The sequence below is a fragment of the Trachurus trachurus genome, assembly GCF_905171665.1.
Source record: "Trachurus trachurus genome assembly, chromosome: 16".
Lineage (NCBI taxonomy): Eukaryota > Metazoa > Chordata > Actinopteri > Carangiformes > Carangidae > Trachurus > Trachurus trachurus.
Genome location: NC_139902.1, coordinates 9,950,969 through 9,965,892, shown reverse-complemented (window position 1 = coordinate 9,965,892; position 14,924 = coordinate 9,950,969). Strand labels below are relative to the sequence as shown.

The 14,924-nt window shown below is 41.6% G+C and overlaps 1 protein-coding gene across 1 annotated transcript; it reads left to right on the top strand.

Moving 5' to 3' along the window:
* Nucleotides 1-433: 433 nt before the first annotated feature.
* eva1ba (eva-1 homolog Ba (C. elegans)) lies at nucleotides 434-13,636 on the top strand. Its single transcript, XM_083989876.1, has 4 exons — nucleotides 434-697; nucleotides 10,454-10,610; nucleotides 12,096-12,190; nucleotides 12,301-13,636. The coding sequence occupies exons 3-4, from the start codon at nucleotides 12,124-12,126 to the stop codon at nucleotides 12,720-12,722; spliced, it is 489 nt and encodes a 162-aa protein (XP_083846002.1). The 5' UTR covers nucleotides 434-697; nucleotides 10,454-10,610; nucleotides 12,096-12,123; the 3' UTR covers nucleotides 12,723-13,636.
* Nucleotides 13,637-14,924: the final 1,288 nt, after the last annotated feature.

The window sequence follows — 14,924 nt, the reverse complement described above, 5'->3', positions numbered from 1 at the left end:
CTGCAGGGCACAGCTCTTGGCAAGCAAAGAGCCAGAAAAAACTTTTAAATAGCTCTTTTAATATGTGCTGCTGAAATCTTACACAGCTGTCCAACAGCTTTACATACACAAATTTGCTTTGTTGTTGTTTTTGTTTTCCTGTGACACTGGACTGTGCATGGAAAAAACTTGAGCTAATTTCCTTGGAGTTGCTTTCTCCCTGTTTCCTCAACAACAGAGGGAGAGTCCCCCTCCTCACACACCACACACACACCACACACATGCATGCACACACAACCACTGCTTCCCTCCCTCCTCTCTTCCCCGAGCTTGCCCTTTTTAGGCTGTTCCTCTTTTTTTTCTCTCTCTCTTTTTTTTCGTCTGAAAAGGGGGATAGTATGACAGCTTTTCCTGCTTCTTGTGGATTGGAGCCGGGAGGGAGAAAACTCTGTTACTCACTCCGTCTCCAACTTTGAGAGGAAGTTACCACCTCTTCCCCAGACTCTGCACACGCACGCTCAGGCAGACACACACACGCTCTTCAGGACTTGACCACAGCAGCAACAGGGAATCAACAGAAACAGGCAGCGCTGCTTGTAGTGCAGTGTTGTTTTTTTAAATTTGGAGGGAAAGAGGACTAAAGATTTGCAGTTTGCCCAAGGCTCTCTGTGTGTGGACTGAGCCATTTCAGAGGGACGTTTTCTCTTATCACTGACTGGTGAGTTTGACAGTTCATTTGAGTGTATGCGCAGCACCATAGAAACCCCAGTGAACCACAGCTTTTCTGTTTCTCAACTTTCACAGAACTTTTCCTGCAGCTGTGGAAGTTTATTGCTAGCAGCTTGTTTGAATTCAAACTTTTGCAGGCTTGTTTAGAGGTGTGTGTGTTTGTGTTATAAAGTTTGATATCTGGTTTTCATCACAGCAGCTCTCAGTTTCATTTCATGTGAAAAGGGGGTTCCTTATGTGAGTGTTTATGTCTGAACCTGTGATAAAGAAGTGGTGTTGAATAAACACCTCTCAGTCCTCACCAGTTTAAAAGCATCATAATATTGTCCTGTTAGATGTGTATGTATTTGATGAACCAAAGAGGAGCTGATGCAGCACTTATAGGTGAAACAGGACAGGAGAAGCCGGGTATGGCTTTCCTGTGCAGCTGCACGTTATTGGCTAACCTTGTGGTGATTAATTAGTTGTCACCTTGCTACAATCAAAGCAAACATCCTGTCGCTTTTAGTTTTTTCTTTTGTGTGGCCTAAAAGAGCAGACATCATATAATCAGAGAGGCGAGAGACATCACTGGATTTCAAAAGGAGGTTTTAAGAGTGTACACATGGTCCAGATGGCTCTGTTTCTCTTTCAGCTGTTCCCCTGTCTTAAACGTGTCCATAGAAACATTAATGTGGAACAACAGTGAAACATATGCTTCAGCTCTCGTGGCTCTCTCTCTCTCTGGATGGTTGTGGTTAGCACCTCTTATCAGGGAGAAAGCGAGGTGCAGGAAGGGGGAGTTGATGGGTGTAGGCTGGGCTGGGATGGGTTGCTCTCGGGGGTCTCCTTTAATTTATATTATCTGACTAGGCAGGCAGCACTTCAGCTGTGTCTCCTCCAGTCAATCAGATAACTGTCCATAGGATGAGTGTGAATGCTCACTGTAGTTAAGTAACCCCTTCAAGGCTTCATGGCTGGAAAGAGTTGACTTCTCTATGACCCCATGTGAGCTCTTTGTGCCAGTAGACTTTCCTTTTTCCAAAACCCAACTGACTTACTTATCAGTCGGCCTGTCTTATCTGTCCTGAGGATGGTTGTTAACTTATTCTATTTACCCAGAGGTCAGAGGTCACACTGTGATTTGAACTGCTTGTCTAAACTCCCAGGATACCAATTTGTTTGCGGCAGAGATACAGACAGTCTCAGCCTACACAAAGTCAGGATAAGTGAAGTCAACCAAAACCCAAAGTAGACAGATTTATACACTGACAAGAAATAAACATTTAATCGCATTGTTTTAAGGTTGAGATCTATAATGATTTTTCAGCCAGAAATGAGGGTATGTGACAATGCCATCCTGGATGAAGCCCCCCACAGACAATGCATTTAGTTGATCTTGAGGAGTTTCATCCACTGTCATCATAAAACAGTCCCTGTCAACTTTAACTTTTAGTTGTTCATGTTGTGAAAGGTTATCACAAAAGGTTGTCTGAAGGTTATTCATTGCATTTGGTAACTTTTCAATTAATGTGTAACTTTAGTGATGTTGGCCATAATGTACTGTTTATTCAGTGTGAGGTGTCTTCCCCCCCCCCCCCCCCCCAATGTTACCAATACATGCAGAGATGTCATATTCTGCATAAAGAGATCATTGTTGGCTGGTGGTTATTGTAGCAGTGTTCAAAAGGTGCAACAGAAAATGAAAAACAGTTGTGAATATAGGAGAAGCTTCAGCATACATAAGTTAGAGTTTTGCTGTTTACACCCTTTGGCCATAAACATGGTATTATTTAAACCTAAAATATTATAGTCCATCATTTAAACACCACAGCAGTTTGTTCAGTTTTTGCTCAGTGTATGCTCTATGGCACATTGACTGACCTTAGCTGACCTGTTATTTTGACAAGTCCTTCTACTTGGGACGATCCAGTGATCAAGCCAGAGATAAGAAAGCCGGCCAACAGAGCCAGAGCTAATATCCAGCAGAAACACACCGTGAAGGATTAATGTACGAAAACTTGAAACGCTGTCATAATGGATTTCAAGGCACATATTTAGGCAAAGGCGTGAAGTCTTTAGTGTCAGCCAAATCAGCTGATCATCAGCTGATGTCTTTGAACACTGGCTATATATCTACTCCCATCAACAGAGTACCCCATTTAAACTAATTGTTGCTGATTTGCTCTAACTCCTGCTGAGGATAATTTTTTGCCTAGTGACTGTAAAGTGCTGCAGACTGAAAAACATCCATGTATTCCACCCATTCATTCATCCACCCATGTTTGCATGTAGAGGTTCACTATTGATTGAACCTTACAACTTTTTCCATAGTACTCTTGTGAACAAGTTGTAAATTTGCAAATGGACTCTCTGATACAGTTTAGAAAAAAAATTCCTTAAAACATTCCTTTGCTCATTTCACCATCATGCAGCAGCTGGTTTTCATTAATGCCCTTTTCAAACCCTTGTAAATACACAGTATTATGGCCATCCTCTTATGGGAAAATTATAGCACTGAATGTGAAGTTTAGTCACTGCTCCTTTAACAGTGCTTCTCTTTAATAACCTGAGGTTCAAATAGGTGTTTGACATGCTAAGTCCACTGGGTTTGCCTAAGCCCACACTTCTATCTTGAGTGCACACACTCACACACAAGCACACAAATACATGCAATGAGTAGGACACACAGAAACCGAAACCTTTTATTTTCTTTAAGCTCAGTGTAAATATTTTGTTAAAGAGGATGCAAAGATTAGAGCCCTTTGTATATGTACCACATGTGGTTTAAAACAACATTGGCAAGAGAGAGCAGACCATTGACCAGTTTTTAAAAGTTTTAAAGAGTTGTACATGCTCCTATGTAAAAAATAATAATAATAATAATAATTTCTAGGATTGTTTAGTGTTATGTAATATCAGCGCCATTGACAAAATAACACAGAGATCTTCTCTTTTTTTCTGGGCTTTACTTTTGTATTGGAACAAAATCTTTCAAATCTCCCACCCCCACACGCTAACAACCATCACAAAGCATTTCATTCTCTCACTATAAAAAAGACAAAGAGATATTATTAGTATCTCTAGAGCGTTCCCCAGTGTGATAAATACTCTGTTCTGAAATATTCCTTTAAGGTCAAAGCGCAGAGGAGTTTACAATACAAACTCATCTCTATTGTAATATTACAATGCCACTGTGATCATGACTGATCACAATGCTGTTGCTGTTTCTCTAATTGCTACTGGTCGCTGGTATAGAGGTCAGTAAATGCCATGGACTCAAAGGCCCATAAATATCTGAAACCACCCAACCAACCTTCACTTTCACAACACAAACAAAGTCCCTGTCACAAAATTCTGAACCTCCTGAAACTCATGGGACTGGGACTGTATTGTGCTCATGAACAAATACTACAGAGCCAATCATGGAAAGGGCATTCACGTGTTTTGTGTCACAGCGTAATCCATAGGGTCCATGTAATTGATACAGTATGTGGCGTAGGCGTGCAGCAGGATGGCGAGCCCAGATCGATGAAAAGGGTGAGCTCATGCTCTATTTCTGGAGCTTGAGGTTTGGGATGATCTAAACCCACTGTGCTTTCGCAAATCACAGAGGAATGTTCATGTGAATCAAGTTCAACATACAGGAACATACACAGACAACCAGTAACTGTCAACATCCAGACATATACTATACACACATGCACAAATAACCCCTGTCAGCAAACACACACACAGCTGTGGTTTCTATTTGTCTTGCTACTGCCATGAGCTCTGCATGATTTGCTTGATTGGAACCATGATAACGTCAATTTGAAGATGGTACGTGGGATATCTCCTCCTCATTTACATAGTAAAGCATTCTGACTCTGACTCAAATCAGGAACACATCTGGGTACTATTAACCATTTGCCCTAACCCCTGGCTCACTCCCATATCTCCTTTACCCTACTATTACCTGCCATTGCCCACAAAACATGTTCTAGGACAAGCAGTGCACTGTGGTTCAATGATACACAGGGATCTTTTCGGGCAAGGTTTGCAGTTAATCTAAACCAAGCTGGCGCCATGTTGGCATACAGAGTCATGTTGAATTTATAACTTATACCCATGTTGAAAAGTGTCAGCTCAAAACTTGAATAATATCTGCCTAACAATGGCTCACTGGTTTGATTCTGTGTTTACCCAGGGAAAAGTCTTCATCCTTGAATCCAAAGCTATTGTTCATTGAGTCTACGTCAAATAAAGTACATGCCCAAAGACCAATACGTCAACACATGTGGAAAGAAACAAAGCTTGCTTTCAGCTCTATGTCAAACATAAAAGCATATTCAAAACGTTTGGAGATGATTGAACCGTGTAATGGAACAAAAATGTCAAAGTTTGAATTGTGCACAAACAAGACAGGTTTAGATCTTATTTTTTTATGTGTGTTGAGATTGATTCAAGAGGAAACTTAATAAAAAAAAAAAAAAACTGGGTAAGTGCTGACTTTGCATTCACTGAAGCAGTTTGTCTCAGCAGCTGGCAGCACATTGTAGTTCAGACAAGGGTCACATGTGACTGAGAATGTGGATGGTTTTACCTGCAGAGGGTGTGAGCTGGGTGAACTTTCATTTCAGGATAAATTAGTATTATACTCAATGTATAAACGTGAATATACTCTAGTTTCTAAACCTCTTGTTTAAGACAATCTGAAAATGATTACAAATAACCTTAAGACGTTGACAAAAGAAAAGAAAAATCCTTGCAAATTCCGGTCACTTCTTATTCTCGAACTTTCAGCAATATCACATGGTTTTCATCATCAAATGAAGTTTGTTCAGTTGTTATTTAACTGTAGAAGTTTAAACTTTCCGTGGTTCCAAGTACCTTGAGGTCTTCTCATTTATGTTGGCTCAGCAAATCACGTTTACCGTTTATTCTTGTCCTTGGAAGTCGGAGACTGCACTCAAGAACCTCTTAAGTGTTTGTTCTGGAGCATTTAGCAGTATCTTGCAGTTTTCATCAACGGATGTATAGTTTGAAGTCCTAGAGATGCACAGAATATAAAGACAGATTCAACATCTTCGGTTCCATGACAACTGCTGTTTACAAAGTGAAGAAGGGTTTGTAACCTTTGGCTTCAGAACTGGGAGGAGTGCAATCAAAACTGGGATCCAGTGCCGCACAACAGCTGAAACATTTCAGTACTGTCAGACTACTGCTTTCTCGCATTGACTTTTCTGTCACCTCCACTCTGTGCTGTCTCCAGCATTTAGCCTTTATGAAATACAGTGCAGTATAAAAAACAGACAGTGGAGAGGGAAAGAGAGCTGCAAATAAGCTTTCCAGTCAAACTCAAACCAGGGGCTGTGCCGTTCTACTATTCCACTATTAACCACCATTGTGCCCCAGACACATTTGCTGGTATTCATTACACATGTGGCTACTCTTTCTAATTGTTAAATTCAATTTTTTTTTTCTCTCTGGCGCCTGTTTATCTCTCCAAGTACTTTACAATCTGACCCTAACTTTAAGATGTGTAGCTTCCTGCTACGCCTTTGATTGTCGCCATTTGTCTCTTTTGATGTGGCGCATGAGGCGCAGTCACTCACTGGTGTGGCGTTCACTCTCAAAAACCCATATGGGGTTATTTTAGTTCATCACATCCCTCAGTGTCATACTGTATCTCATTGATCAGACACAAAATAAGCATAAAACCAACTATAAAAGCATTTGCAAATACTCTTGACCTGGGTCTGTTTGGGGTCCCCCACACCTGGCACTCCATGTCTCTGTCCTGATGGCAACCACATGCCTGTCCTGCTTCCAAATGTAACAACCTTCCTCTCAGTCAGAAACTCTGGCAGACCTTGACAAGAGGGAAGCAGCAGTAACAGTTAGCACAGCTTGAATCCCAAGATCTTCACGTCAAAAGGAACTGGAAAGAAACGAACCCCGCTTCCCTCCAGAAGTATTCTTTGCATCCCTCTTGGATGTGAAGTAATCTTGCTGCTGCTTCCACAAGAAATAATCTACACCCTGTGAACTTTCATGAATGCTTTCACAGACTCTGTAAATGGAGATGTTGGTTTGGACAAAGTTTCTGTTTACGGAGTGATTGCCTGTAACTCTGTTGTTTAGGAGAGATCTTGAAGATCCATTATATTTTAAGACTTGGAGATCACTCAGGTGTGTGATGAATGGCTTGTAGGGACGTCCAACAGATATTTTTGTGTTCAATTTCAGATTCTTTGGCAGTTTGTAGGTAGCTGTTAAGCTTTCATCAGCGACTGAGAAACTTTCTTTTTGAGTATAGGAGAATAACTGAGCCAAGTCTGAGCTCTGATTCAGTATATTTATTTAAGGAGACCATGTAGAGTTTCAGAATGTGCTCCGCAAGCTAAAAATTGTGAATAAATTACCCAGATCGGTTTGTTTGATGTTGTGCATCATTAAGTCCAGACTGATTTTCTTCAGTAGCTGCCACCGAATCAAAGCGGCACATTTTAATGAACATTATTTGAAGTAAAGATACTATGTAAGATGCTGTAAATTCTTTTGGCAGCTTCCTCTACTAGATAGAGCCTGTGTGTAGGACTTGAGTTTAAAAACACTGAAGTGTGATTTAATTAAAGTCTGGCTATTTTCATTCTGTGAAGTTCTATCCCAGGAGGACCACAGAAAGACTCTCGATTGTGCCAGGAATTGTTGCGGTTGCAGAGAAATTCAAGGTATTAAAAATATTTCTCTCCCTCTGCGGTTCGGCATGTGTCAGGACAATGAGGAAATAACACCGACTTGTTCCCTTGTGTAATCTGACCTTTTCATCTTCTGTGGATAAATCAAATGTGGCTTGACTCCTTGCATAAATTCCACGGAAGGGTTATGACTTTGATTCTTTCATTGTGCAAGAGTAGTAGCCTATTGTGGTTGGACGGTTTCTGAAACAAGTATTACTGGTGAAATGTCTGGGGAAAATAGCCACTGTTCTGTGACAAACCTTTGCTTTGGAGGTCTGCTCTGTTTGGAGGCAGCTGATAAAGCACCTAGCTGACATGTGTGTACAGCAGACATCTCGGTCATTCTGTCTTATACTTATCCCAGACAATGGCAGAGATGCTTAAGGAAGGTTTGGACCTGGATGTTGACTCTGCGGAAAGGGACAAACCCTGTGGGAAGGAAGAGCCATTGTGGTTATCTTCAAGTGGATGACAACAAAAATATAACACTATATGATCGTTTTGAGGTTTTCATCCACTCTCGCTCCTGCATCCAAACCAAAGCAAACATCGCTCAGTTAGAAATAGCTTTTGACCTCTTCTCAGGCCATAACAGCACACCATAGTCTGTTTATGCTGGCATCAGTCAGGGCACATTTTCCTTACATAAATAGCTCATCACTAACTGACAGATTTTGCAGGGAAAAAAAGCTGAGCTAGTTGCAATCTTTACCATTTGTTGCTGGGATTATATTTTGTTTTGGATCATTAGACATACATTTCCCACGCAATTTAAGCCCTGTCAGGATGGGTTACTTGATTATTTAATAGTCAGCAGCGTGCAAAGGAGTCAGGAAAGGGATGCCTGAATGTTTGACCTCAGGATATGAGGCCAGGAAAGAGCAAATGATAAGCTTGCAGGGACAAAAAAAGGACCAAACATTAACGTCACAGATGTGGCAGAGTGACACGTGCTGCAGCTGGCTCGGCCAGATCACTGGAAAATGTCATTTCATCTTTTTATATCTCAACTCTAAATATATTTGTTACTAAATTATGAAAGGCAAAGGAAAGCTTCAGTTTAACTCTATAGTCTGCACGGAGATTTTATACAGGTTTACCACATAACATCAACAACATATGGTGTCCTGATTCTTGAGATATTGTCACTTCTATTTCACAGCAGATGGTGTGAAAGCTCCCACAAGTCAGCACTCTCTGAAAACTGCAATCTAGAAATTTATAAGTGCAAAGCTTTCATTGTTTGTTTATTACTTTTTTAGAGTGCATACTCCAGTTCTGCATCAGTATTTGATTACGACAAGAGCCATATTATAAGGACTGCTATTGTTTTCATTCATAATATTTACCAGACAGTTAATAATGCAGCTTAAGTTTGAGTTAAACATGATGGGACAAAATGATAGACCAAATCACTATGGCATGACTCTTTTGTTATGATGGAGGTCTCATTTTCAAGGCTGAAGGGAAGGGCAACATCTGCAATAGAAAAGCAAATTGGGTCAGTTGGAGAAAATGACTGAAAGTTGAGTCATGGATACAAAGCTGGGGAGGAGAGGGTCTGTTAATAATTTCCTACTTGGGGTAAAACAAAAACACAACAAAACAACACAGCAGGGTAATTAGTGTTTAGATGGGCCTTTAAACAGGTCTGCACTTGTCATTAATCACCAGTAACAGACGCCTGAGTGCCGACGAAGCTCAGGTTTGCTGCATTCCTGTGTGGGAGAGGGGGCCGGTTACTGTACTGTAGGTGTCCACTCGTTAGCTTTGACCTTGGCTCGAAGAACGACTGTAGTCATCCGAGCCGTTCACTTTATTACCCTTGAGACAAAAACAAAACATCTCATTGAAAGCCCGTGTTCTCCAGCTCTGCTTGGATAGTGATGAATAGATTCCGTTAGCTGGGGAGGAGGCGGCTCTGTGGGAGAGAGGAGATGAACTTGTTCATAATTGAAAAGAAAGGAAGGAACTCGCCAGGAAGACAGTGCGTAGGTCCATCCCTACGGTGTGGAGCAGAAACAAAAGGTCCATCGTCTCGCTCCCGTGGGGACAGAGGGGGTGGCCTGGAAAGCCCGTTGCCATAGTGACCACTCTGTCACTTAGCCCCCGAGCGCTGTCTCAGTCAGGCGCTTTGCAGTGTACATAGGATCTGCCAAGAGTCAGCAAGATCAAAATCTGCCCTGGAAAGCACAAAGGCTCTGTTAAACCAACTGCAGCTGGTGGAGGAGCTTTTTCCTAAACATGGCTATGAGTTAGAAAACTTCACAGCGTGGCATTTTTCACAGCTCTGGATATACCCACCTGGCATGTAAAACATCGACCCCCAGCAAGTTATAGGACTTTAATTGAGTAAAAGAAAGTGATTCCGGGGGTCTTGTTCTCTTGATGCAGGTTTGAGTGCTAAAAATGTGAAGCAATTCCGTTGTGGCAGGGAAACTTCAGATTTCAGGATATTAAACTTTTCCTTATTGAAACTGTTTAGAAATGATCCGAAATTTGAACGTGGGTGAAAAAGCAACTGTAGGTGATACTAGCCCTGTATAATGAATAGCCCTGTTCATTCTGCACTCTGTACTTTACTCTGAGATGGGATAACTTCAGTCCTACAGCTGCTTCACTTCATGTGAGTCCAACTTAAGTGATATAATCTGTTTTAAGTACCTACCTTCACAAATCCAATATAATTACTTTAAAGACATCACCATTTTGGTCATTTACAATGTTCAGGTTCACTATAAAGATACCATTTGCTCTGCCCAGGCAGCTTAGACATTCCTGTGCTTTTTACAGTCTCTGTGCATTTTACCCAGTGTTGGCTCAAGGGAGCACAGCTGAACCACTGGCAACTGAAAAGCCTGCCTCTGGTCTCTAGCTGGACCGTGTATCCTACAATAGGCCTGTCAGTGTTTGCATTGCAGACACCTCAGTGAGTTTGGTTCTAATGTAGCTTGACGTCTGTGTGTGTGGATGTCTGTGTGTGTGTCTCTCTGTCTCTCTCTCTCTATCTCTGTGTGTGCGTGTGTTTGCTCTTGTCTCAGGGTGGCCAAATGAACTGTTTAGCCTGAGGACCAAAGATCACGGTCCAACAGCAAGGGAGAGAAAAAGAGAGAATCGTGATCATTTTGCATCTCTTCTCCAACCTCCCATTACACTATGAGCTGGGACTGAGGGAGCGCTCCAAAGTTTCATTTTGTGGTAAGTTTCATTCTCTCTCTGTTCTTCCTCGTGTATTTACTCCTGCTTTTACAGGACAATGTTTGCCGTGTTTTAAAGTTCATTAGTGGGACACGTCACATATGGTTCACTGAAAGCTGCGTCAACAAATAAGCACAAATGCTTCATAAATCACTGAGGTATTCACACCATGATAAAGATCAGGCTCTGAGGTTATCAGTGGATGTAATTTAGAGGTAAATGCAAACACAAACATGTGGTTTGTGCAATTTGAGGACATCCATATGATCCATGTGTAGGCTTAATGACATGTGGTTCGACTTAGAGAGCAGTGAACACAGGTTGCCGTCGGACGACTTCAGAGTTCATCATCATTTCACATGAGCAGGGTGTTTTTTTTTTCCACAGCCAGCCACAACACAAAGCACATGTTAAAGAGGAGCGGTGCTAACACTAACTGGAAGGATTAAAGCCACCTCCCTTTTAGTTTGAACCTGGTTGCCATCAACACTATGTGCCTCATGGGGCAACACCATGATGTCATCAAGCCGGGGAGGTGGAAATTGTTGACAAAATGGCAAAGTGGCGGAGAAAAACCAGAGTCAGCAGGAAAGGGCTGCAGGGTGGAGAGGGAGGGGAGCTTGGTAAGGTTAACAGAGGAAATACAGAAAGACCCAACAGTGCAACACGACCTTGGTGTGGTATTCCATGCAGGCAAATCCAATAAATGTTTGGTTGCAGATGAGAAACAGATTTGTTTCTCCTGGACACAAAAGCTACAGAGCGAGGAGGTAGCATGAAGGTAACACAGAGGACTGGATACTGATAACTACTGAAAACAAAAAACAGACTGCAAATTACAATGAACTTGAGATGCTCTTGTACTGTACCTCATCCCGTGAATGGCTCCACAGGTTTTACTTTCAGAAAGACTTCCTTGGGAGAGTTAGGAGTCACCACTGCAGACAGGAACAGTTAAAAACACAATAGGGCTCCTCATACTAACAGGATGCCAGGAAGATAGACAGCTTAAATGTCAGGGACACCGAGTCCAAACATTACAAATAAGTCAACAACACTTTGGCCTTTTCCTCTGAGCCCCACAGATTGATCTGGAAGTCCTATCAGAGGGGAAAGAGTCCTTTGTGGCCGCTTGGGAAATTGACACTTGACCTCATTTACAGAGGGCTGTCATGATTCAGAGAGCATGGCAGAGGCAGAGGCAGAAAGGCCATGTGCCAAATGCGTTATGACAATCCCAGATGAAGCCAGTGCTTAAAGAAAACACAGAGGAGCTTTTGTGTGACACTTGGAGGCCTCATCCCACCCACCCTGAGGCGTATGAAGAACTGTTGTGGTCAGTGGGTTTGACATCCAAGCACGGCTCAGAATATAACACTGGAGGAAGGGTGTTTGACCTTAAGCACCTGGAGGAGCATTAAAGTCTATCTGCATTACACATTAACATCAGATTTAACATGGTGTCACATGTTTGTTGTTTTTCAGGTGTGAAGAAAACAAAGTCAAGCTCACCATGGATGTGAAGAAAAAAGAAATGGACCTCCTTAGCAACAGCATAGCTGCTTATGCACACATTAAAGGTAGGCCTCACTCTGCAGCCCAGCACAGCATCTACTCTGACTTCTGTTAATGATGTGATCGTTCGTGAACAACATTTAACTGTTGTTGTTCATGTGTGTCCTCTCTGCAGCAAACCCGGAGAGCTTTGGCCTTTACTTTGTCCTGGGAGTGTGTTTCGGCCTGGTGCTGACGCTCTGCCTCCTGGTCATCCGCATCTCTTGCAAGCCACGGACCAAAGTGGCCACCTCCACACCTGAGAAGAAACAATTAAAGGACATCAGTGAGGAGGAGGAGAGCGAGGAGGACGAAGATGAAGAGGTGGATGATGTAGAGGCCCCGATCCCTTTGCCCAGCACAGAAATCCCTGTTGGTAATCATAGCAGCCAGTCAGACGGGACGCTGAGTGTGAACGTATTTACTTCAGCCGAAGAGCTGGAGCGGGCACAGCGACTGGAAGAGAGGGAACGTATCATACGTGAGATCTGGAGGAACGGCCAACCTGACATCCTGGGGACAGGAACGGGGACCATTGGAAGAGTGCATTACTACTAAGAGGCTGCAAGGGAAATACTGTAAACTCTGTGAAGGAGTAACAAAGACCTTATATCTGGCCTGGTGTTCCTGAAGCCTGCAAGACTTGAGAAACTGTGTTGACACAGATGACACATGGACACATGTCAGGACAGTGATGTGCCAGCTTTGATATGTACTTGGCTCAGACAGAGCTGAACTTTGAGATATTGCACTTAAATAAGCAATGTTATTTTCAACTGACTATAAGAACTTAAATCAAGAGATGTCTTAACAACTGATTGGTTCATTTGGAAAAGATGGAGTATGAATGTGAGAGCTGAAGGACACTTGAAGTAATCAGTCTGTTAAATGTATGGCGCTTAAGGTTAGAAATGCACACAATTTGATTTATGTAGAAATAAGTACAATGTATGTACTGTATGTTTCAAGAAGATTATTTGTTTGCAGTGAAAAGGAAAATGGAATTACATTGTTTAAACAAACACATATGAATCATTTGGGACAGAGACTACCTACAATATAACACAAAGACAATTAAAATGGAAGAATTTATAAATACATTACATCAATGCCAATACTTCAGGGTTAATTCCAGCAGAGGAAATGACAGAATTAAAGTATTAAACTGTAATTATTTCCCCTTGTGTCTCCTCATAATGCTCAAATGTCAAACAAATAAACAACAAAGCTCTTCTTCTCTGTATACCTTTGGGCCATGGATTTATGATGAAGATTGTTATCAGTATGTTTGAAAGGTCATTTGTTGTTATGTATTTTTTCTGTTCAATGTCTCTGTCTTATGGTTAAAGAATTACACTTTTATAATAAAATGTCTGAGAATCCCATAGGCCTAGTGCTTTTATGTTTCTACAAGGCTCTGGCAGCGTAAAGGTTGATATTCTGATAACAAAGTGTAGCTTCAGAATAACTTTAAATTCAATTATTTCCTTCCTCAAAAACTAAAACACAAAATAAAAAATAAATTATAGCTGCTGCGCATCATTGGTCGGGGCCGGGCAATTTTAGGCAAAATTAGGCAATTTGAAAGTGAAAGTTCCAAAGCTGTAGCACATACAGGCTAGTTGATTTGTTTGTTTGTTAAATGTTTTGAAATTTAGAGGCATGCTGCAAGGCCGAGGATTGTTGTCATGTGTTCCCAAGTGAAGACATCTAACATTCTGATGTGTGATCATCACTCTAGCTGGGACTGGAACACACAACTTCTGACACCAAGAACCAGCGCCTACCTCATTGAGCTAATTGGCTGGAAGTGAGAATGAACTTTTTTTTTGTAAGTGGATTTTTTTCAGGAAGATTGAAAATGTATTTACCAAGAATTGGATATGTTTACAATACTGTTTACAGTCAAACATTTTCATAGGCTTGAAGTTTGTGTGGATTGTTTGTGTAGGACAGTCTGAAGATGCTCTTGCAAGTTTGGTGTCAATTGAGCGAAATTGTGGGAGGTTTAATAAGTTTTACAGTTTTTGAAAAAAAAAAAAAAAACAGTGATGGACTTAATAATTTGTATTGAGTTTAAGTGGACAAAAGTTTCAGCAGTAGCCTACATTTTGGTGAAAGGTTTAAAACTGTAGGCTACCGTTGGTTTGGTAGGAAATAGTAAAAAAAAAAAAAAAAAAATTAAATGCTTATTGTGTTAACCTACTGTATCTCTCCACAGTGATTTCAATGATTTTATGGGAATAAATAAAAAATTGCAGAAAGCTTTGATGTCATATTAAATAGCAAAACATAACAACACATAACTAGAAATTACTTAATGTGCTAATTATCAAGGATCCACAACAATAAGTAGGCTACAGTAAGTAGCCTAAGTAGGCCTACAGTGGATTTGTCCCTTGCAATCCTGAGTAGGCTAGTGGGGGCAGTCGTTTTTCGGCAGGCAGTCTCTTTTCGGCAAGACACCGGACGGCGGGCAGTTCAACCTGACAGCACCTGCCTGGCAGTTTGTCTGGTGCTGCTCTGCTCCTGTCCCTGTGGTATTCTCTCGAAACACTCACCATCTGAAAGTCCAACTATGTTTCATAAAGTTGGTTTTATGTGTTAAAATAAAGTCGTATATTTGCGTCGCCGCCGGCTGTTGGGTCACTTCTGCCCTGAAACGCCACTTCAAGCCGGAAGTCGGACTTTTCTCCTCGGGACCACAACACCTGGGAGCAGTGCATAGTAAAGCTAAGTGCTAATTGTTTTATTAACATG